Source organism: Alosa alosa, chromosome 6, assembly GCF_017589495.1.
Source record: "Alosa alosa isolate M-15738 ecotype Scorff River chromosome 6, AALO_Geno_1.1, whole genome shotgun sequence".
In the NCBI taxonomy this organism is placed as follows: domain Eukaryota; kingdom Metazoa; phylum Chordata; class Actinopteri; order Clupeiformes; family Clupeidae; genus Alosa; species Alosa alosa.
In genome coordinates, this window is record NC_063194.1 from 19,084,209 (window position 1) to 19,109,106 (window position 24,898).

Here is a 24,898-nt window from a genome sequence, read left to right on the forward strand (position 1 = left end):
AAAGTCTAACTGCATGGAACTGTCAGGGATTGTTTTTTTTTGTTTTTACAAAAACACAACAACCAAATAACATATCATGCTGATAGCTTTTGTTCATCTCAAACACAATGTAGCCAGGTGAGATGTTTGCAACTACATGAGCTTTTATCAATCCAGTTGCAGTAGGCCTAGATCCCACCCACAATTGATGAACTGTGATGAACTGCCCTACTTGTGATTGTTTTTAGAGATTTTAGAGGTTTTATATTGATGCTACAGAATTTGTGGCTGGTGCTACAAAACTTTTAACCCCTGTAACACCAGTGCTACTTGTAAAAAAAGTTAACGTACAGCCCTGCTGTATTTCGTTACACTACTTGTTTTGGAACATCACTTATTTTTTAATTAACGCATTAAGATAAAATTCCAAAAGATGATTTTTGTTATTTTTCTTTTTAGTCAATTTAGCTGGTTGTGTAAACTTATGAACACAACTGTATTTAGATAGTATTTCTCCATACAGGAAGAGTCCAAGTGCTAAAATGGCCTGTCTGCAGTCCAGACCTGTCAAATTAGGTGCATCATGGAATGGAAAATATGATTAAGAATGCCTCATACCGAGCAACTAAAATCAGGCAGGAATTAATTACCAAAAGGACACTTTTAGGTGAACTCTGACCCCAATTCTGAACATTTCTGCATCAATGGTTTCTAACAGCACCCTTTAGTTAGTGAGATCTGACGAACCCTTGTTCTGTCCAAAACATCTCAGTGAAAAGATTGTAGGACAAAATCTCTGCTACAGGTAAGTTCCTCTTCACAAGATGTGCTTTTCTTTTAACTTCATAATATACGACCTGTAGAAATATATGCACATAAACACACATGGACATAAATCCATGATTAACGTAACAAAACTTACAGTACATTTTTAAATTAAAACATTACATACAAAATGTGAATTAACTAACCAAATTCACAGGCTTTTCAAATATTCTTAATTATTAATTAATTATGTTCTGAATAATGCCATCTGGGGCCATATTCACAAAGAATGTTAAGGCTAAAAGTAGCTCCTAAAAATAATGGGCGTGTCACTCCTAACTTTAGGACTCCTAATTTTTTTCACTAAAAGTAATTCACGAAGCATTATAGACCTAAAAGTAGCACCTAAGTCTGGGACAGCTTAAAAGAAGTCGAGAGGACTCCTAACTCACTAAGACCTATTCACAAACCGCTTTTTGTGGCATTTCGCGTCACAATGTTTTGAAATCCTATGCGGCTACAGGAGCTTCCAATCGCGAGGGAACAATTTTGCATTGTAGGCATAACTAAGGGATGCAATAACACCACCAACAACCAAAACTGCTCATTGTCAACATGAAAATTATATGTAATGTCTCATTGTGAATCAAATTAAAATGTTTTCCTCTTTGCAAACATAGGCATAGGCATATGGTGACAGATTAATTTAATAATGTTGCAAAGATACTGCATCAATCCGTATGCTTCAGTTTGCCTTACTCTTTATTAATTTAGGCTAGGCCTTTTTATTCAGTTATTCATCATCTTCCGTCCTTCGCACTACTTCTGTAGCGGACGCATTCCCAGACCTGTCACTCATCATCGTAAGGGAGGTGTTTGGAATCATTCCCGCGTTACAATCGTCAGCCAATCAAGGTGGCCACTTCAGTCAAGCTCGTGCATCATAGTTGTAATTTTTCCTTACTAAGAGTAGGTCTGAAAGGCTTTGTGAATAACTTTTAAGAGAAAACTCCTAGCTAAAATCTTTTAGTGCGATTTAGGAGTACTCCTAATGGTAAGATAAAAGGCTTTGTGAATACGGCCCCTGATCACTTGCACTAATGCATTCTGACTGTTTGCATTGTTCAATACAATATAAAATAATATGTGATGAGTGTTGAGTATACCTCTTGCAGTTGATTCTCAATGTCCCAAAACACTGTTACCAAATCAGTTGGCCACATATATTTTTTAAAACCTTTTAGGCTCTGCAGACCTCCAAAAACAAAATATCCGGGAGATGGCTTCACCCTTATTACTGTGTCCACCCCCTCTTGCCCCCACCACACCTAAAATACACACACACATACACGCACACACAAATGCAAAACAGCATCCATGCACTCTCACAAACATTTACACACACACAAACAAAAAAAATACATATAAGTGTAAAACCTTTTTAAGATCAACACAAGTCTTACATACTACAGTTTGCAAGAGATATATCTGTATGGCACAACTGAAAGAAACACTGATGTTTCAAGAGGGACTTCACAAAAACACTGACTATCATTTGTGGATATAAAACATATAGATGTCCAACTCAGACCTCTTCATGATACGTGACAAAGGCAAACTCTCCATGGTAGGACAGACTGAAGTATTTGATGGACCTTGTGGTCGGGAAACCTCGGACAAATAGGAACGTTTTTCCTTCATCAAAACTGAAGATGATAGAAAGCCATGAATTAGTTCAGACACATATTGTAGATGGGAAGAAATGTGCATTGTTGTCATTTGCATTTACAAGGACTCCCATTTTCTCATATGGTGTAAACCAGACATGTGGACTCGAGTCACATGACTTGGACTCGAGTCAGACTTGGACTCATGATTTTAATGATTTTAATGACTTGACTTGATAAAATTCGGCATGACTTGCGACTCGACTTGGACTTGAATAGTATTCACTCAAGACTTGACTCGGACTTTGCCTCTTTGACTTGTGATGACTTGACATGTCTCGAATCAAAAACTAAATTTCCTGATCGTGTACCAGTCAACCCAGAGACGCTTTCCCGCGACTAAAAAAAAAAAAAAAAAAATAGCGGAGACAAGCGGCCAGAGCACAGTTCAGTAGCCTACTGCCACTACCCCCACACGCGTTACGCGACTGTGTGTAGGGCACCAAGAGACAGAGGAAGGACCAACATTTAGCCAATCACTAGTAGCTTTACTGCAAACTGATTTGCACTCTTGTTAGAGAACGTTTGTCAAAAAGCACCAACAGCATGTTACATAAAGATGATACTTTTCGAGTCCTCTCCATTAAGATCCAACTTAAACTTATGCTAAGCTACTGCATTTAATTGAGAACACATCTAAGCACGCACGAGAGGGAGAGAAAACGAGTAGGTTCCAGCTGGCTTGTCATTGTTGATGATGATTGATATCTTCTTTTAAATATAAGAAACATATAAAAAGAAATCGTGGAGGCAAAAAAATACGAGATTAGAGGAGATTGTGAATTTATCCGTTTCTCATTAGCCTACTATACTGTTATAAACTATGAGATCCAGGTCACTATGACATAGCTGCACTCACTGTGATTTGGAAAGTGGACAAGAATATTATGAAGAGTTGTCTTTGCCTTGTGTAATGGAACTGGTGAGTCTTGAAATATTCAATAATTTATTTACATGAAGCACATGATATGCCGATTGAAACGCATTCCACTCAGCTACTGTAGCTAGGTGGCTACTGGCTACCAGGCTCATAATTCACTTTTTTAATTGCAAACAAAAATGTCAAGCAAGCATCATGTCATACATGCTTCTCTTTCCAAAGGAATGAAAGCTGTTTAGCTTGAGGCCTAGCAGATGAAATACCATCAGTCAAATTATTACTCATCCTTACAGTGGGCTCCATGAATTTGGAAAAACATTATATATATTTGCAGCTGTGCTGTAGTGTCATGTAGCTATCCATTTTGTAGAGATTACTCAGGTATGCACATGTGTATATTACACAGGTATGCACATGCATATGTCGTAAAAGATTACAAGACAGAAACATTGAACATATTTTAATCTGTATTTATAAAAATACTGTGGATTAGATGGAAGTGCTAAAATTATGATCGATAGTCTAATAATGGCATTATTAAGTGAAGAGTACCTGATGACTTGTTCAGGACTTGAAAAAGATTGGAACTTGGACTCGACTTGGCTTTGATGTGACTTGGACTTGGACTCGACTTGCCCTTCTCTGTATTTACTTGGGACTTGACTTGGACTTGACTGCTAAGACTTGGGACTTACTTGTGACTTGCCAAACAGTGACTTGGTCCCACCTCTGGTGTTAACTCATTGAATGCCAAGCTGTTTTCGGAAGCTTTGTCCTAGAGTGCCAGCAATCTAGACCAGCGTTTCTCAAACTATGGGCCGCGGATTGGCACCGGTCCGCAACGTGGAGACTGCTGGTCCGCAGAGCCGTGGAGTGAAATTAGGCCCGGTGCTTCGTGTGATAATTTGCTGGCACAATTGATCAAGGAACCGCGGACCGACAGAAAAAGAAAACAAACGTTTCTGCATTCAAGAGGAAATACTTGCTAATTCGATGTCATTAGACATAGAGCCGTACACTTAAGTAGTGGTATGAGCGTTCATTCAATGCATGTGTGCGCGCGACAGAAACCGAAACTACCCGCTTCAACCTGTCGGAAGGCTGTTTATTTATTTAACGGCATTTAATAGTGGATTCTTGCAATTTCCAAAGGCATTTAATAGTGGATTAATAGTGGATTCTTTCAGGCAAGCCCAGCTTTCCATATAAACAGATTAATAGTGGATTCAGAGACTGTATAATACACTGTCTAGCATTGAGTAGGCCTCTGAGTATAGTCAAATTTGAATATAACGTGGCCAAAAGATATTGTAGCCTTATTAGTCTTCCTATTAAAGATCTCTAGAGATCTGCTCCGCCGTTTACCATTGAAGGTTCTAAAATTCTATGTTGAATTCAATGAACCCAGATATTCTTTATTTGCCTACCAGTGTATGATGCATTGCTTACATGAGGGAAACATTCCAAAACAATAGCACCCATATAGTTGCTGTTGTTTTGTTTCCTGAATCCTTACATTCAGGCATTAGTATTTCTCATGCTAGCATCATGCAACCATGCAAAAGCAATTAACTTAACTATTATAATTATTATATCTTACATTAGTAAAGCAGTCCTCTGATGTGCATGTTTTCACAAACGTTTTGTGAACAATGTTAGCACTTTAAACATTGACTGCTTTGAAGTGAAAGTGCATGTATAACAATATAGCATAATAATAATTGTGATAATGATAATCATCATGATAATTTGATGGGGGCTGTGTAGGCGGGCCCTATGACCCCAAAACGTGTAGCAGGGCCCTATGACCCCAAAGTCTGCCATGACCGGGCCTTAGGTCAAAGAAGTTTGAGAAAGGCTGATCTAGACCATTGTTGAGGATTTTTGTACAGCCACAGCATATTCTGTGTTATAGCTTTGAACACATACAATGGCTCGTTTAAAAGGTGAGACTTTAAGCTCTCAGTGGGTGCAAACCGTGTATTTCTAACGCCTCTGTTCCTGAGAAATCCCAAGCTAAACAGTGGCTAGTTTTCATCAAAATCGCTGTTTTTTTTCTAGAAATGGAGATATAACGTCTTTCATGAAGTATTAAGTGTTGCCTGTAAACTTTCCAGGAAGTGATCAGCGAGACCTGGCGAGACTGCCACCTAGTGATAGACCCACGAAAATGGCCTGGTTTTGAGATGACGTGCATGTGTCACTGATTGGACCCAAAGCGGCAACCGAGTTATGATAAAATGTCCAGATAAAATGTCCAGATTGTGCGTTTTCATGAGTTTTCGATTGTCATATATTTCATTTCCCAAAATCACATTTAAGGTGTGTTAGAGTGTCTAGTTTCATAATAAAAAAGCTAAAAATGTAATATTACATTTTTGGCACTCAACGCATGGGAAGGAAAAACGTAATATTACGTTTGGCACTCAATGAGTTAAACAGATTAATTGCATCAGCCACATGATGCAAATGAACCCCATTTGTATACTATAACCAGTGGTGGCGGCATGCTGTAGCACTTTGTGTCCTGTCATTCTATTATACAAATTAACACACAGGGCCCAAGTTTGAAAACGGAATCTTCCTGTGCTACCCCAGTGCATGCACACTGGGGCCAGATCTAGGTCAGACGCATGAAATGGGTAGAACCAGTTAATTAAAGATGAATTAAGTTAAAGATTTGGTTAAAGCCAACCAAAAGCAGTGTTGAGCAATACCATTACATGGAATGCATTAGACGAGATTACCATAACCATAGCCCTATTTTAGCGATCTGAAATGCACGGTCTGACACAGATGGTTTTAATACCTTTAGGGTGTGGCCAGTCCAAAATCGCTATCTTGATGGCGTAATAAGTTTGCCAGACACCAGGCACATTGTTCAAAAGGGTTGTTCTCATGTTTTTCTAATCAGTCATTGATGTGTTTTGGGCATAACATTAGGGCAGCCGTGGCCTACTGGTTAGCGCTTCGGACTTGTAACCGGAGGGTTGCCGGTTCGAACCCCCGACTAGTAGGCACGGATGAAGTGCCCTTGAGCAAGGCACCTAACCCCTCACTGCTCCCCGAGCTGTTGTTGCAGGCAGCTCACTGTGCTGGGATTAATGCAGAGACCAAAATTCCCTCACGGGATCAAAAGAGTATATACACTTATTAAACCGATGAGAGTGACATGTCATTCCCTTTAATACCAAGGAGCACATTAAACAGCATGTTGATATTTTAACAGTCAGCAGTCGGAAGGAATCTGCTTGCCTGCCAGACTGTGTATGCAACACCTGGATTACACCTTTGTTTGCTTAAACGTGTGTGTGACTAGCAAAGTAAAGCCTGCATGTATGCACTCGCCTATTAATCGAACTCATTCAAACTGAAACTTCACCATGGCCTCATAGGAAACGAGCGATCTAAAACGCATGGTCACTGGTAAATAGCTTAAATACATTTAGGGGTTTGTCCAGTCCACATTCAGAGTGGTTTTGTTACCAAATGTCGGGCGCTTGGCACAAAAAGGTGGTTCTTATGTTTCTTAATCAGCCATGTGTGTGTTTTGGGTGTAACATCCTTGAAACCAATGAAAATGACAACTGTTATTCCCTTCCCTGCTTGCATGTGAGACAGATATTCCACTAAACCATGTTTAACTAAAACCTGTTTGTGGCTAGCAGAGTATAGGCTACATGCATCTGCACTCGTCTATTATTTGAACTCATAGCCAAAGTGAAACTAACTTCACTGTGGTGTCAGTCAACAACAAAACAGTTATACATAGTTAACCCTTAGAACTCCAGCCATTTTTTGCAGGTTTTTGCATTACTATGTTTAATGACTTTATAGATTGTGATATCATGAGAGTCTACACGGTTCTCAGTGGAACAGTTCAAGCAGTACAAGGACACAAGGTTAGAATATAGTGAAGGATTTTAATAAAGTTCTTGGGAATTAACAGAAAAGGTATTCCAAATTTAAAAGGGTAACTAAGGATAAGGTCGATCTTCAACTTAAACAATGTCTCTTCAACGGTGAAATAATACTCCCAATTCCCTCGGGTAAGTGTCCTCTTGAAAACAGTCTTCAGCCTTACTTTAGTTAGCGCTGCAGTCCGTGGCCAATCCAGCGGTAAGTCTTTCAGTCTTCCGGTAAGTATTCCAGTCTTCAGGTAATCCACGTGGAAAGTGCCACTTTGACGGTCTGTACATCCAGGGAGAGCACAACTTGGAGCTCGTCTCCCAAACCCCACTCTGACACCAACTGTGTCTCTGAGCCTTAAAAAGCCCTTCAGCTCATCAGGCCCTGATCGGTCTAAGGTGTGTTGGGATATCGTGTGTTGAGGGTGGAGTTTCCAACTACACCAGCAGATGAAGCCAAAGCTGTCCGTGACTGCAGCCATCTCAGGGGAATGTAGCGCCACTCCTCTCGTGACATCACACATCCCCCCTCGAGACAGACGTCCTCCTCGGGGTGAAGGAGGTAAAGAAGGCGTCGCACTGGGAGAGGGCATCCGCATTGCCGTGGCGCTTGCCAGCCCTGTGGACAACAGAAAAGTTAAATGCTTGGAAGCTCAAAAACCATCTGGTAACCCTACTGTTAGTCTCCCGGTTCCTGGCCATCCACTGTAGAGGGCAAGATCAGACACCACCGTAAACCGTCGTCCCAGGAGGTAGAACTGCAGGGATTCCAGGGCCCAGGTTACAGCGAGACATTCCTTTTCAACAGTGGAATAGTTCATCTCTTGGAAGTAGCTTCCTACTTAGGTAGAGAACAGGATGTTCCTCACAGTCATGTGCCTGGGCGAGTACAGCACCCAGACCCACCTCCGAAGCATCCGCCTGGACAATATAGTCCTTCTTGAAATCCGTCGCTACCAGGATCGGACTGGAACACAGGACTTGCTTCAGGTTGATGAAGGCTGTCTCCGCCTCGGGATTCCACCTCACCATTCGTGAGTGGCGTTTGGTTGTCAGCTCTTTTAGAGGTGCAGCAATGGTAGCAAAATCCGTAATAAAATGTCTGTAGTAGCCGGCTAGGCCAAAAACGACCTCACCCAGGTAGTTTGTCTCGCTGAAGGCCAGCCTACACTTTTTTGGGTTTGCCGTGAGCCCCGCTTCCCTGAGTGAATCAATCACAGCTTGTACTTGGGGTAAGTGGATGGCCCAATCTGGACTTTGTATGACAACATCCAAATATGCCGCTGCATGCCTCTTGTGGGGAGCGAGGAGGCGTGGCAGGCGCTCCGTGGAGACCAAACGGGAGCCGGGTATACTGGTAGAGCCCCTCTGTTGTGGCAAAGGCCGTCTTCTCCTTCGACGCCGGGGTCAGGGGCACCTGCCAGTAGCCTTTGGTGAGGTCAAGAGTGGTTAGGAAGCGAGCATGCCCCAAGGAGTCTATCAAGTCATCATTCATTTATCAGGTTGCCTCACCTTGTAGTTTACCTCTCCCACACGTTCAATAACCTCATACGGCCCTTGCCAGGTTGCCAGGAATTTGCACTCACCGGTTGGCACCAGGACCAGCACTCTGTCCCCAGACTTAAACTCTCTGGGTTGAGCAGATCTGTTGTAGGAGGCTTGCTGTTGCCGTTGAGCAGTCTCCATGTGTTCACGCATCATGGGATAGACGGCCTTCATTCGCTCTCTCATGGCCCCGACATGCTTAATCAGGGTCCGCTGTCGGCACGGTTGCTCCTCCCAGGCCTCCTTGGCGATGTCTAGCAGTCCTCGGGGTCTGTAGGAAAGCAAGAGCTCAAAGGGTGAAAAACCAGTAGACAACTGAGGTACCTCTCTCACCGCAAACAGCTGATCCCAGTTGCACCCATCTTCCGTGATCGCCTTCCTGCAGCATGGATTTTAGTGTTTTGTTAAAACGTTCGACTAGCCCGTCGGTCTGGGGGTGGTCGACTGACGTTCTCAGCTGTTTGATCTTCAGCAGAGCACAGAGTTCTTTCATCACCTTGAACATGAATGGACTCCCTTGGTCTGTCAATATCTCCTTCGGGAGCCCCAGACTAGTTGAGAGAAGGAACAACTCCTTGGCGATTTGTCTGGACGTAGCCGTCCTCAGCGGGATGGCCTCAGGACATCAGGTTGCATAGTCCAGGATGACAAGAATGTACTGATGTCCCCTGGAACTTTTCGTTAAGGGCCCAACGATGTCCAGTCCAATCCTCTCAAAACGGGGTTTCGATAATGGGCAAGGGAATGAGCGGGTTTCTATATGTGGGCTTTGCCGCCACCCGCTGACACTCAGGGCAACCCCAACAGTAGTTCTCTATGTCTTTGTGTACTCCTGGCCAAAAGAAGTGTTGCAAGATTCTCTTTCGTCTTCTCTACCCCTAGGTGAGCCCCTAGCGGGTGGGTGTGTGCTAGGTTGAGTACGGTGGCCCGGTGGGGCTGTGGTACGAGGAGCTGTTCATGCACTTCACCATTTTTCTGTACTACCTGATACACTAACCCCCAGCTTACTGCAAAATGGGGATAGGTAGGGCTTGTCCTATCCCCTAGCACCACTCCCTCCATCACCTGCACATTTCTTAAAGCATTTGCAAGAGTGGGATCTTGTAACTGGGCTGTACCATACTGGCCTGTGAGAGGGGGAAGCTCTTTGGTGCCTTGGACGTCTTCTTCGCTGAAGATTGGAGCACTTCCTGGGACCATGTTCTCTTCCCCCGTGTCGGGACCAGTCTCTGAATCAGCCTGGGCACCTGCCATCCCTGCAAGAGCACAGGCTGGAGTGAGTGGTTCTGAGGGTTGCACTTGCGTATTCTCAGGATAAGTCTTACCTCTCCGCTTCCGAGGTACTCTCCTCTCCTGAGTCTCCCTCCACAGTGGGTGAAAGGCTGGGCAGTCTAGTCCAATTAGGACAGGAACGGGTAGGGAATCAACCACACCCGCCGTCGAGTATGGTTCCCCTGGTGGTGGTCATTGTGAGTTCAGTGGTGGGGTAGTCTCTGGTGTCTCCATGGACACAGGAAACCGGGAGGACTTTCCCTGGGGTCAGACAGGATGAACCCACCAGAACCACCCGCCGGTTTCCCACACTGCCAGGAGAAGTGTCCCATCTCCCCACACCGGTAATACTGTCAGGTTTCGCTCTCCCGGTGTACTCTTCCTGGTGCCGGCTGGTTTCTGGCTCCCCCTGGAGCCTGGACAGCTCCTGAAGTGGCTGGGTTGGAAACTTTGGGGTTCTTTGGACGGGCTCCTCCCATCTGTGGTGGGGACACACTCCGGGGCTCCTTTCTGGAAGCCCGAAGCATCTCTGCTGTGGCCTGGTACCTTTCTACAGCTTCCACGGTTAGATCCGCTGTTGTCAAGGCCTGTTGACTGATGAGCCGTTTCGCCTCATAAGGCAGGGCCCGTAAGTAATGGTCCACCACAACGGCCTCCACTACTGCAGCTGCTATACTCTTCTCCGGTTCCAGCCATTTCCGCATGATCCGGACAAGTTCGTGCATCTGTGCACGAGGAGGCTGCTCTGGTTGAAAGGTCCAGCTGTGGAAACGCTGGGCCATGCCCACTTCTGCTGAGGAGCCCCGTCTTCAGTGCATCATAGTCAGTCGCCCTGTCAGGGGCCAGGTCCCGGACAGCATTCAGCGATTCCCCCGACAGAAAGGGGGCTAACAGTACAACCCACTGTACCTTGGGCCACGCTTCCCTAGTGGCTGTAGCTTCAAAGGCGAGCAGGTACGCCTCAACGTCATCTGTGGCCCCCCATCTTGGATATAAAATCACTCGCCCTTACTGGGCGGACATTACGGACGGCCAATTGTTTCTGCAATCCTCGGTGTACAGGAGGTTGCCCCTCTTTTGCTCCTCCAAGAGAGCCACGTTCGCTTGCGTCTGGGCTTGCTGGCCAGCCACCAGGACTTTCAAAATTGCCTCCATTTTGTTTTGTGGGAGGCCTACGGCCAATTTGGAAAATTGGGAGATCAAATGTTCAGTGTCCTCCTCTGACATGCACTATTAGCGCTTGAACTATGCCCACATTCTCCACCATATGTGATATCATGAAAGGATACACGGTTCTCAGCGGGACAGTTCAAGTAGTGCAAGGACACAAGGTTAGAATACAGTGAAGGATTTTAATAAAGTTCTTGGGAATTAACAGAAAAGGGTAACTGAGGATAAGGTCAATCTTCAACTTAAACAATCTCTTCAACGGTGAAATAATAATCCTGATTCCCTCGGGTCCTCTTGAAAACAGTCTTTAGCCTTACTTTAGTTAGCGCTGCAGCCCGTGGCCAATCCAGCGGTCTTTCAGTCGTCCGGTAAGTATTCCAGTCTTCAGATAATCCACATGGAAAGGGCCACTTTGACGGTCTATACCTCCAGGGAGAGCACAACTTGAAGCTTGTCTCCCAAACCCCACTCTGACACCAACTGTGTCTCTGAGCCTTAAAAAGCCCTTCAGTTCATCAGGCCCTGATCGGTCTCAGGTGTGTTGGGATATCGTGTGTTGAGGGGTGGAGTTTCCTCCAGGACGCAGCCTCTCGTGACATCACAAGATGTCTCAGGAAAGTGCAATACTGACTATCTTATATCTTTTTTTTCAGCACAACCTAGGCATTATGATAAACATATTGTCATTTGATTTTAACCACCTATATGGACAAACATCAGCAAAAAATCATCAAAATATGTATTTATTTATTTAAATAAATAAGAAATGATTGGCAAAGAAAACAAATATATTACACTTTTTGAACTAATTGAAATCATAAACACACTTATTATGAAATAAAAATATCATTGAAATTATTACTACAACTATTAGAGACATATCCCTCCTAAAAGTCATGTTGACTTTCTGGACGAGACCAACTAGACAATAACGGGGAACAGGTGAGGGCAGAAACGGAGGGAAACTAACAAGACAGTAAGTGCAGACCATATAAGGGGACGAGCGGAGACAAAGACACATGACAGACAGGTAAACACAGAGCACATGACACAGAAAAATATACAAAATGGCCACCAGGGTGGCACACAAGCAGTCAGTCCCTGAAGGATCCTGACAATTTCCTGAGAATGAGTATGAGAAAAGTGAAACTTACGAGCAAATGAGGCAGTTGCCCCAGAGGTACAGAATGCCACTGTTGGGGTTGTAGACTATTCCAATCATAATCACATATATATTGTTTGCGGTGGATTTGTCAGGGGTCATACTGTTGACAACTATGAATGAGTCCCCGGTATCTACAAACACACACACACACTAGTGATTTTTCTCTAGGAGTAGAGCTACACAAAAGCAGAAACAGCTATTCAAATAAGACACATGATCACCAATTGTTTGGTCATTGTCAGATGTCATACTGTTGACAACTATAAATGAGTCCCTTTCCACACACACACACTTTAGTGACTTTTGTCTAGCAGTAGAGCTACACAAAAGCAGAAACAGCTATTCAAATAAGACACATTTCCACAAATGGGGTCCTTACCCTCTGGGACATATTTGGGTAACTTGCCATGTAGATGGAAATTCTGATCTACAAATACAAAATACATTCTACTGTGAGAAGTCAAGTGCACATAGTTATTTGTATATTTCCCAACACAATAATGTGGTCATTGGACAAGATCCATTTTATACAACAGACTTAAAAAGATTAACCAAGATTAACAACATAGACTGGCTATTTCAGATAATACAAAGGAGAGGTACAATTCCTTGTGTGTGTAGGGGATTTCCCACAGTGGTGAAACAACAACCAAGCTTATTTACCATCAGAAACAAAATCACAGACAAGGCAACCTTTGTGGGCAAAAAACATCACCAACAGAGCAGCCTTGGATAGCATTTTACTGGTTATCAAGCAGACACCTTCCTTCATTGGGCTTTTGTTGAATTAGGCCAGTGGTCCCCAAACTTTTTCTTCCGAGGGCCAGCTCACTATGCCTGGCTCTAAGAGAGGGCCAGAGACTCGAAGTATATCAGTAACCATAAATAGCTTAGTGCCGTGAACAACAGCAGTGTACCTTAGTTGAATATTCCATTACATTGAATCATAGGCTACGGCAATTTCATACCATTGTTAGCTGTGTTTATGTTGCCATCATGTCATATCAGTGTAAAATGTAGCTCAAATGAAATAATATTAATAAAAAGACTTTTCCCAAAAGCATTCCCAAAAGTATTAGCAGGGAGTCCCAAAAGTATTTTATTCAAAAATGTGTGAACTCTGAACTCTGTGTCTTGAGCACAGCTCATGCTAACAAGTCCTTAATTTAAAGTTCTCAAACTATGAGAGTTCAAGCGAAGAAAGTCCCAGAAATAAGGACTTGAATAGAAGTTAGTTAGTTATTAACAATTAAATGATAAACTTCTAGGATACTTTGAGCACTACGAGTCAACATAGCCCTCTTATATTGATTGCAGGTAGGCCTACATTTCTTTCCGTTTTCAATGGCAAACGCTAAACAAGCCAAAACAACCACCAGTGGACAAAAAAATTATTACTGAACACTCGCCATAAAGAATGAATGGGGAAATTACGGGAGTTTATAGTTTGTGATGTCAAAGCCACGTGCCAGATGCTATATACCACAGACATGTTTTGGGGGGCCACCCAAAATGAGGTGGCGGGTCACCCGTTTGCGGGCGTGGTTTAGGGACCACTGTTCTGAGGGGAAAACATTAAAGCGGCAAGACAGCCCGGGGGGAAAGTTAAAATCACGTGATAAACCACGGAAAATTGTTTACATTGTTTCGGTCCCCGTGCACAGGGATTATCATATTAATAATCACATATGATTATTTGTGAAATTGTGCAAACAGGCGCAACACATTTGAAAAGGAAGGGACTGGTAGCATGCAAAGGAAAGATTGATTTAAGAATGTTATCACAGAGTGTGGCTGTGGCGCAAAGCAGCGCGGGCGGAAGACAGCGACAATTGGCAGGAGAGGGTCATGTCTTTTTGACAATTCTGTCGAAGGGTCATTGAACAATTTCTAGCAGGCAAGGGAGGGTCATGCAACTTTTGACTGAAGCACTCAAAATTCCTCCGGTGGCCCCTTCAATAAGTAGCAACAGTCCCTAGATTGCTGCTGGGCTATAGGCTATGTCTGGGTTCATGTCTGTTAACAACTCATTGCCGTCAAACACATTATCGCGCGAGGTTGCATCCATTACAAACAAACATGCAATGTGAGCGTCTGGGATTGGGGAAACTAAATGCTCTTCTGAATAAGCATGAAGTCAAACCTTTAAATGAAAAACACTTTTAATAATCAAAAAATAAACGTAATGAAGTAAACTTGTGACCATCAAAAATCATTTATCCCTGTAACTCCGTGATAACAGGGACGAGGAAGGCATTTGGCTGAGCAAACAGGTTAATATGCTCTATATTTTGTCAAATGATGTCTGTCTATCATCGTTACACTTTAACGGAGAAAAACTTCGGAGTTTCATTAGATCCTGCGTTTCTTCTCTGACTGCAAATGGGATTCACTGCGCAGTTAACCAAATATTTCTTTATTAGGGCAGGGCAGGCATATTTCTGGCTATTAAATTATTTCTAAACCAGTCTGCTAAAGTCTGTAGTGAAGTCTGTGTAGGGTTTTCCAGGCTCCATTTCTTTTTACGAGACACCCTGCTCACAAGAGACGTCTGCCGGTTGTTTGGGTTATTGCAACATCGTTGCAGCGTCACTGGAAAAATACAAATTAAAGTTGCGTGATGTTACGCGAGGGAAGCTGGCCAATTTGAAGTAATGTAAGTTTGCAGTGCTGTGTGTCAAAAATGATACAAGGGATGGCGATGATATATAGGCCTACAGGTGAGGCCAATCTCCCTTAATTAGTCTCCCCACTGCAAGCCGGCAACCTGCCTGTGTGGCCACCACGGAAAACGGCAGACGGCCCGTAGGGGGAGCAGAGGGGCGTCACACTCTTAATAAAAACGCACGTAAGAAATAAAGGCCTGCCACGAATGCAAGCCTTCCCCAAATAAAGGCCTGTGCTTTGTGCAGCCTAAATAAATATGGCCATAATTTGAGGATTTACGGTAGATACAACTAATAATGTAGAGCAAGAACAACCATGTGGTGACACTGTTTCAGTGAGTAAAGATTAATTTTCATTTTGTCTAAGAAGACATTTTGCGGAAACATGAGAGTGTGCTACGGGAACACATGCAGAGCAAAGAAAAACGTCTGTTGTTGCACTTGTCTATATTTTAAAATGAGTGAAATATGTTGCAGTTGCTCTTAGTTCTTTAGGATTTACGTTTTCTGTTTAAGGTGACAATTTGGCTTGTAGATTATTTCTCCCTCTTTTAAATTGGAGCGAGCGTGGAGCGATTTTACTGGAGCAGGAGGATTTTTAAATTGAGCGGAGAGCAAAATTGAGCGGAACGTCCTGACACGAATTTGAGCGTAGGAGCAGCTAAGTGGACAGCCAGTTGCAGGATATTCGCACCCCTCAGCTCCGCTCACTAGCACTGTCTGAAGTCATGTACGAGCTATCTGTCATGTTAGCCTTCTGGCTAGCTAACCGATGAACATTAACGTTAGCAACTTCGCCCATTTGTAGGCGTTGAAATGCTAATCGCGATTACCATGTCATTGCCATTTAAATGTTCTATAGATTTAACAGCTCAGAGAACGTCATTAAGGCAGCCAGCTGCAGCAATTTCTGGTGAGATTACAACAACCAAGTCAACGAGAAAAGAGGTACAACACAATGACAGGGAAACTAACAGGGGCACACTTGCCAGCATCGTTCAACAAGCACATTGAACAAAGGAACAGTCCTGACTATATTATACCCAGAATATTGGGTCATGAAAACAACCTAAACGGAATATGCTCCCAGATGGAAGAGTGTTGTAGACCTGCGCATGCTCAATTTGCACAGAGTTAGGATAAAATGAACCAATTGCCTCTCACACACTTTCCTAATCATGGCAAAACAACGCACACACTTTTGGAAAGATGAGGAGACAAACTCATGTCTTGCAATCATGCAAATATCATGGAGTTCATCGAAGGGAGAAAATGTCGTAATAGCGTTGTTAAAAAAGATTTAAGGCTGGCTATCGACATACACCTGAACAAGTGAAATACAGGTGGAAGACCCTGAAGATGCTGTATTTATCAGCCAAAAAAGGGAATTCCACCAGCGGAGATTTGCGTCATGACGTTGGGCATTTATGGGTTGCGTTGCTGACTTATTCGGAATAATGCCGATTGCTATGTAAACAGGTCGATATGCTAAAAGGTGACATTCTACTTGCATGTAAACAGGTTAAACGGAATATTGACATAAACGAAATTTGGGAAATAAACTGATTCAAAACGGTTTATTCCCGGCATGAAAACACGCTCATTGATATTGCAAGGAAGTTTAATTTTTAGGCCTTGTGAAACAAAGCACTTCAAGGGCTTGTGGTCTATGTGGTCATGTTGCTGATTGGATCATAAACGCACAGCACACAGCAATGAAGAGGAATGACTGAAGAATTGGTTGGTATTTGGTATTTGTTGTATTATGAGTGTGGAGGGGGTGAGTCTGGGGCATTTGGCGGTGTTGTGGGCCTAATTCAGTGGTCCCCAAACTACGGCCCGCCACCTCATTTTGGGAGGCCCCCCAAAACATGTCCGTGGTATATAGCATCTGGCCAGCACGGGAGTACGACATCGTCAAACTATAAACTCCGTAATTTCCCCCATTCATTCTTTATGGCGAGTGTTAACAGTACACATGTAATACTCTTTTTGTCCACTGGTGGTTGTCTTGGCGCTGTTTCGCGTTTGCCATTGAAAACTAAATGAAATGTAGGCCTACCTGCAATCAATATAAGAGGCCTATGCTGACTGCATCAGTGCTCAAAGTATCCTAGAAGTTTATCAATTAATTGTTAATAACTAACTTCTATTCAAGTCATATTTCTGGGACTTTCTGGGATAATTATTTCTATTTTTATTCACTCGTTCACAAAGTTCTCATCAGGTGAGTGAAAGTTAGAATGGTGGGTCATTTCAGATGTTTTTGCCAGCACTTCATAAAACTCTCCTAGTTTGAGAACTTTAAATTATTTGTAGGATATTGCTTGTTCACAACTTGAGCTGTGTATGCAAAGACACAGAGTTCAGAGTTCACACATTTTTGAATAAAATACTTTTGGGACTCCCTGCTAATACTTTTGGGAATGCTTTTGGGAAAAGTCTTTTTATTAATATTATTTCATTTGAGCTACTTTTTACACTGATATGACATGATGGCAACATAAACACAGCTAACAATGGTATTAAATTGCAGTAGCCTATGAATATTCAACTAAGGTACACTGCTGTTGTTCACGGCACTAAGCTATTTATGGTTACTGATATACTTCGAGTCTCTGGCCCTCTCTTAGAGCCAGGCATAGTGAGCTGGCCCTCGGGGACCACTGCAGTAGAATATCCCATATTTTAATACTCTCATAACAGCCCTTCCATCGGGCCTGTCTCTGTGTTGCCCTGTTGCTACCCCTTGCCCTTCCAACGAAACCGATGTCTTCAAATCATCGTTTTCATTGCTTGAAGGGGAACTTAGAGTGATGTTATCCTATTTAAGTTTAACAGCGTGATTGTCGTGAGAGCACAATTCATTGGTGCTTGCATGTTCGGCCTTATGTCTACGTGCGCACCTGAGGCTACTCAGCTACTAGAGAAAGAATTTCCCCTGTTTGCATGTTCACTCCAAGTTGGCCTACCATAACTTACCAACTCTGCACTGTAGACCCTAACTGGCTATTTATATTTTTCTGTGAAATAAGCAAATGTATTTGTTCAACTTTATGAAGCAGAATTACGCCCTAGGCTACTTGGAACATAACACATTTGACAAAGGACAGATGTATGTTATAGTGACAAAATATTAACTTTCAGTGTTTTACGATGTCTTTGTCATGGGGAAGTTTTTTTCCCCATGCATTTATTCTAGGCTACTGTCAGTGATTGCCGTGAGAGAAGCGGGTTCTGTGTTTTACGTTCATGTCAGTGACTGGCCGAGAGAAGCGGGGTCTGTGTTGTGTTGCGTTGCGTTAATTTATTTTCAATTGGGCATGCCGTGCCGTGTCGTCCACAGCTCTTCAGTTCTGACAAAGCCGAAATTACTCCTTTTGAAACAATGAGTGCGCGCGTTTGTATGGTTATATTGCTTGACGGGGGATCCCAGCTTTCAGCCATAAGGCTACTTTGAGAACATTTCCTAATTCACCCAACACTAATATTCAAAATGTTGAAAACTATTTCGGCATAGCCTATAAGCAGTTTAATTAAATGTAATGTTAGTTGTAAACAAACGGGCTACTTGGTGAGGCTTGGCCACACAGATGCGCTTGTGCCTTAGATGGCAAGAAAAAATCTTCACGATATAGGCCTATTAACTGACCACCCGATTCACGTTGACTGGGGGGCAGGGGGGGCCATCAGACATTTGTGCCCAGGGGTCTATGAATTGTTAATCCGGCCCTGCCCCCAACGAATCCCAACTTTCCACCTCTGGGACTGCTTAAAAGAAGTCGAGAGGACTCCTAACTCACTAAGACCTATTCACAAACCTATTTTCAAAGCGATGCTTTGAAATCCTATGCGGCTACAGGAGCTTCCAATCGCGAGGAAGCAATTTTGCATTGTAGGCATAACTAGCATGCAATAACGCCACCAACAACAACCAAAACTAGGCTACTCATGTCAACATATAAATTAAATGTAACGTTATTGTGAATCAAATTAAAATGTTCTCCTCTTTGCAAACGTAGGCATAGGCATAGTGACAGATTAATTTAATAATGTTACAAAGATACTGCATCAATCCGTATGTTTCATTAGGCTACTAGGCTATTTGTTTTGCCTTACTCTTGATTCATCTAGGCTAGGCCTTTTTATTTAGTTATTCATCATCTTCCGTCCTTGTGTAGCACACACATTCTCAGACATGTCACTGTTTGGAATCATTCCCGCGTTACAATCATCAGCCAATCAAGGTGGTCACTTCAGTCAAGCTCGTGCATGAGTAATGACGTCATCCATAGCAACGAAGACTCCTAGTTTAGGAGTTGTCATTTTTCCTTACTAAGAGTAGGTCTGAAAGGCTTTGTGAATAACTTAATAAGAGAAACTCCTAGCTAAAATCTTTTATTGCTATTTAGGAGTAGCCTACTCCTAGTGGTAAGATAAAAGGCTTTGTGAATATGGCCCCTGGTGTCTAACCCAATGCATAGCCCATTTAAACAAAATAATGGTCGTATATTACTGATGATCATTGTTATTTAAGAACATGCAGTGCGCGTAGGGCAACAAAAACATCTTACTCGTAAAAAATCATCATACCGCATACAATCTAAATTACGTTAAGTGTTTCAATCATCCCGCTCTCCATTATTGGTTGGCTAGTGGTATCTCATTTCCCAGGGGAATATTTTTCACCCCTATGTCTTGCCACTCGGTTTCGAGGGACAAGGGCTAGGGGTAAGATGAAGGGATAGGGGAAGGGGTAAAACAGAGAATTGAGATCCTTAGCCTACTTACTGTAGGCTGCGCAAACCACAGGCCTTTAGCCTATTTTGGGCAAGCCTGCATTCGAGGCAGGCCTTCTGTTGAAGAATTTTTATAAAGCCTGCGCTAACAGTAATCCTCTTACCCCCACTACCACAGCTGTGGATAATGTGGCATGCTCACGCGTTATGTCTCCTTCTTGCAAACTTGACTAGGCCTATAGCGCAACTTTACGTCTTCATAAAATAACAACTTGCCAGATATGCCTTCATATCTTTGGGCTTCATTCAGCATTTTGTTCTTCCATTGGAAATGACTCTTCTACATTTGCTGCCTGCTGCATTTCTGTTTTTATTGTTTAGAAAACGTTTGACGTGAGTTACATTGTTTGCTGGTAACCCGCCAGAAATAGCCTACAGATTCCTGCGTGCGTAGGCCTACATTCTCTATTCTCTCCAAAATGTGCCCGTTCTATAGGCTGGCCAAGTGCGTAATTCTGCGGCATAAAGCAGATGTATTTGTTTATTGTACAGAAAAATAAAAATAACCTGTCAAGCAGTCAATTGACTAGATTGCAATCAAGAAGTAGGGCAAATTAATTTACGAGACCAAAACGTGGGTCATACAGTGGGTCCCCGTTAAGTTTGGACGGGTTCCTTCAGGAATCACGCACCCCATTTTCTCAGCAGAAATGGCACAAACTGCAGTTGACACAAACAACCACAAGGTGTCACTTTGGAGTTCTGCCACTACTATTTTTGATACTGGAGCGAGTCATATTCAAAATAATGCAAAAAATAAATCTGCAGATAAAACCAATTATCCTCATTCATTGCAACGCCGCGCATGCCTGCTTCCGACATTCAAACGAAAAATATATCAAAGCACCTTTTGCGTTTGAATGTAGCACGAATTTAAACAGCGTGACAAATGATTTAGCTAATTGATTATAGCCTGTACAGCAATTGTTGAACATTTACCTGTACAAGTACATTGTTAGCCTACAGACCAATTTCCATAGTGCACATCTTATCAGTTTGAATGTCGTGTGTTTCTGCATTGACAAATACCGTTCAGCACAATGATTCATGCCCAATTAATTTCCCCTGTTAAAGTGTTAAGCCTTTGTTACACTATTTGGTTTCATGATGTAGCCTATGATAAACACCATATGGCCAAATACTCAGCTAATGTTATAGGCTATACAATTTCCCCTCTTAAAGACAAGCTGGTGTAGCTTATTAGACTAGGCTACTATTAAAATGCACCGACGGTAGCCTTGGCTATGTGTAAAGTAAGCTATCGCATGATTTCATGCACCCCCTCGCGACGGCCCTGCATCTCCTCCTAAGACAGCGAGGAAAAAGTTAAAATACGCGATAAACCCGGGAAAAGTTGACAGGTTTGTTTCGGTCCCTGTGATTATTTGTGAAATTGTGCAAACGACAGCCTTTTCAAGGCATTTCAAGGAAGGAGTCGTAGCATGCAAGCTCCCAAATTGACCCAGTAGACAGGCATAAATAGCCTGAATTGTTGGGACTGGGGAGGGTCATGCGTTTTTTCTCAATCACTTTGGAGTGTCAGAAAAATGTCTTGCTGGCGAGGGAGGGTCACGTCTTTTTTGACTAACGCTCCCAAAACTCCTCCGGTAGCCCCTTAAATAAATAACGAACAGTCCCTAATTGATTATAGCCTGTAGGCCTACACCAGCAATTGTTGAACATATACCTGTACAGGACATTGACAGTAGCCCAGCCTAACAAGCAGATGTTGCAAAAAAGACGCAATTAATCAGAAATAAATAATGTAATCTGCATCGCTTTATTTAACAAACTGCAAGCAACAAGAGGGTTGAGTTCGCTGTGAGGCCAAACCCAAGAGCATGCCTATCTGCTAAGGCACTCGATAGGCTATAACGAGCTGTGTGCGCCTGGAAAGACAATAAGATGCTTTCTGAATAGCACAGCGAAGACGGCTCTGGTCATCCCATACCCTCCCCCCACTTCCTGTAGCCTACCATTATGACTTTGCCGTTTTGGGACATTAAGCTTTTTCACGTTAAACCCCCTTCCCCCCACCCCCTTCTTTCACAAGCAGTGGGGAGCGGGGCCACAAAGTAACACTTTTGGTAGACAAAGGAGGGTTCTCCAGCGCTTCTGTCGTTTGGCCACAATCCGGTGCAACCAGGCCAGGACAGATATTTTAGAGCAGGGGGTGTCAAACTCATTTTCATAGAGCCCACATCATTGAATTTATAGGTTACTGAGGGGCCACATAATCGGCTTAACATGTGCATGGTGCAACCATGAAATCGGTATTGCAGTATGGCTTATTCAAAATTGGTGTGTAATGGTCCTAACCACTTTAAAACAGTGTGGCTGAAATAAAAACAAACAGCCTACAACAGTAACATTTTCAAATGAAACTTCTAGGCCTACAGTTTTAGTTAACAACTGATCAATGTGCATTCATGGACTGACATTGATGAGAATAAACTGCAGTCAATAATGTGCATAACAATGTCCATAACACATATCACCACTAAAAATTAACTGTGGCTAAGAAAGGTACTGTGTGTGTGTGTGTGTGTGTGTGTGTGTGTATGTGTGTGTGTGAGTGAGAGAGAGAGAGAGAGATGGTATGAGAGATATGGTAACCCACCCACCCCCACCCCAAAAAAAGCGAATTCACGCGTGTACAATATTTGTCCGTTTCCGGTTTTAGGTCTGTGCATTGCAAAAAGTAGCCTACATAGCATAACAATATCCACATGCAATAATACAACAACAACGTCTACGATGACCTATTAATTTGGACAAATTGATACAGCCCTATAGCTAAAGTTACCTTTAGTTTTGTTCTAGCGTACCGTGACATCTGGCTTTAAACAGCTGTAATCTAACGTTCTGACAAGCACACCAATTGCCTACCTTGTTCTTGCCCATCTGGAATAACTCCTCTAGCTTTGCTGTCTCCATCCTTTCTGTTTTCGTTGTTTAAACTTGTGATATCCATAACTAGTGAATTAGCCCAACATTGTGTGCTGATAACCATATATAGATAGCCGAGTAAAAGAAAACAACAAGTAGCCTAGTTGTGCCTGGGCGCATTATTCTGTCTTTAAAGTTTAATAATGTTCTGCACCTTTTACTAAAGAATAAAGAAAATTAAGAAGACATCTGAGCTGCACCCGGCGCCTCCTTCTCTCTAACACTTTTTGGCTTTGGCTAAATATTTCTAAAATCATTTGAGTTTCACTAGTCACATGTTTTAACAAGCAACACTTCTTATTGAACTAATAACAGACGTGTGTCGAAAATTGACTTTATTTTCCATAATGGAGAAATAACATATGCAGAGTCTACCAAGGTCAATCTTGCCAAAAAAGCCCTCAAACCTGAAAACAAATGAGGCAAAAGTGCAAAAATCACAAAACTAACTAAACTAACACGCACATATTTTTGTATTGCAATCATTGTAGCCTACAGTTCCCCGTATGCGCTCATTATAAAGAACGCTTAACGTGTCCCAAAACAGCTATCAATTAATCACCAAACGTCTTATAAACAAGTATTGCCAGGAGCAACACCTTGCAAAAAATGATAACAATAGGCCTTTATATGGCTCTGCTCCTGCCTAGATTCGAACTCAGAACTGCCTGAAAGTTGCAGACCTGTTCTGGATATACGTGCATTAACCCACTCGACCGTCAGACAACGCTATCTGCTTCGAGTAGCCTATTGGGTAGGAATGTAGCCTACACTGGTTGCTGTGGCACAGTCTTGAGTGACCGAATTCGTTTTCCTTTGTCATATGAATGCTGTCATTTTGTTAACATTACTGTTAAGGAGATGCTGTAGGCAAAGGCTATATTTCAACCTCGTTAGTGTAGTAAAAAAAAATCAGAACTATTCACAAGGTTTCTGGGCAGCATATTTATGTTCTGTTAGCAAGCGAACTTCTCATGACTACCGACAAAGTAACCTACTGCCAGCTGACGAAGCTCTCATTTTAAAACATTACTGAGAGACAGGCACTGTACAATCAAGAAATATTGCCACTGAATCCAAAACTATGTTAAACATTATGTACAAAGCTTAGGCTACAGTGGACTAGCATGTTGCAGGAGCTGCTAAAAACACAGAGAAACGCTGAAAAACTCGCCAATCACAGCCCTTGCTGTCGAATCGCGCCAACCGGTTCGACCGTGGAACGCCACAGCAGACTATGCTGCCCCCAAGCGGCTGCAGTTGTACTTACATTTCACCCAGCTGCATGAATCACTTTGATCGTGAATGAAGTGTCAATTTTTAACTGGGACCCACTGTAGTTGTCTAAGCCTTTATTGCGTAGCCTGTTAAAAACGTCGCTAGATAGTATTAAATCGCCAACAACATTGTTTTCTGCAGACGCCTACCCTAGGCTACAGATTAATTCTGAACAGCTATTTCTCTACTGGCTCAATTATCAAAAAGGTGCTTTCTCTTCGTCCTCAGCAAATGAAGCAGGTAGTTCCGTATAGAGACGTTAGAATAAATTAGCGTTTGCGATTGACAACATTGTGATAAGTAGGCTATAACACTAATTTTGCAAAGTTAACTTGAATGCAACAATTTTGAACAAAGTTGTGTAGACTACACCGCGCCCACACAGTGAGGTGAAGCACACACTAATCCCAGCGCAGTGAGCTGCCTGCATCAACAGCGGCGCTCGGAGAGCAGTGAGGGGTTAGGTGCCTTGCTCAAGGGCACTTCAGCCGTGCCTACTGGTCGGGGTTCGAACTGGCAACCCTCCGGTTACAGGTCTGAAGTGCTAACCAGTAGGCCACGGCTGCCCCACATTAGCCTAAATCGAGGTAATGTTTAATTATGCATGATTTATTTTGTTATTGAATTCGTAGGCTGGGATTCCTCTCGGCAACAATTATGTTTAAAGGTAGCCTCCTGCTTTTTCAGAAGGGGCGGCAGGCAGGCTACTGACAGAGCGATGTACAGTGGCAGAGCGACGCCCAGTGGCTGAAAATGGTACTAAAGTTTCACGCAGCTTCACGCCGCGTAATGCGC

At 42.9% G+C, this 24,898-nt stretch overlaps 1 protein-coding gene across 3 annotated transcripts in view; it reads right to left on the reverse strand.

Annotated features, from left to right (window-relative positions):
- Window positions 1–24,898, reverse strand: part of LOC125296230 (cation channel sperm-associated auxiliary subunit gamma-like) — a 147,729-nt gene that overhangs the window by 46,667 nt on the left and 76,164 nt on the right. For all 3 annotated transcript variants that reach the window (XM_048246015.1, XM_048246016.1, XM_048246014.1), the window contains 5 exons: window positions 12,791–12,838; window positions 12,401–12,542; window positions 2,336–2,450; window positions 1,911–2,072; window positions 727–836 (listed from right to left, as the gene is read on the reverse strand). In XM_048246015.1, the coding sequence (XP_048101972.1) occupies window positions 727–836; window positions 1,911–2,072; window positions 2,336–2,450; window positions 12,401–12,542; window positions 12,791–12,838 (577 nt within the window). The remainder of the gene's footprint in view (window positions 1–726; window positions 837–1,910; window positions 2,073–2,335; window positions 2,451–12,400; window positions 12,543–12,790; window positions 12,839–24,898) is intronic.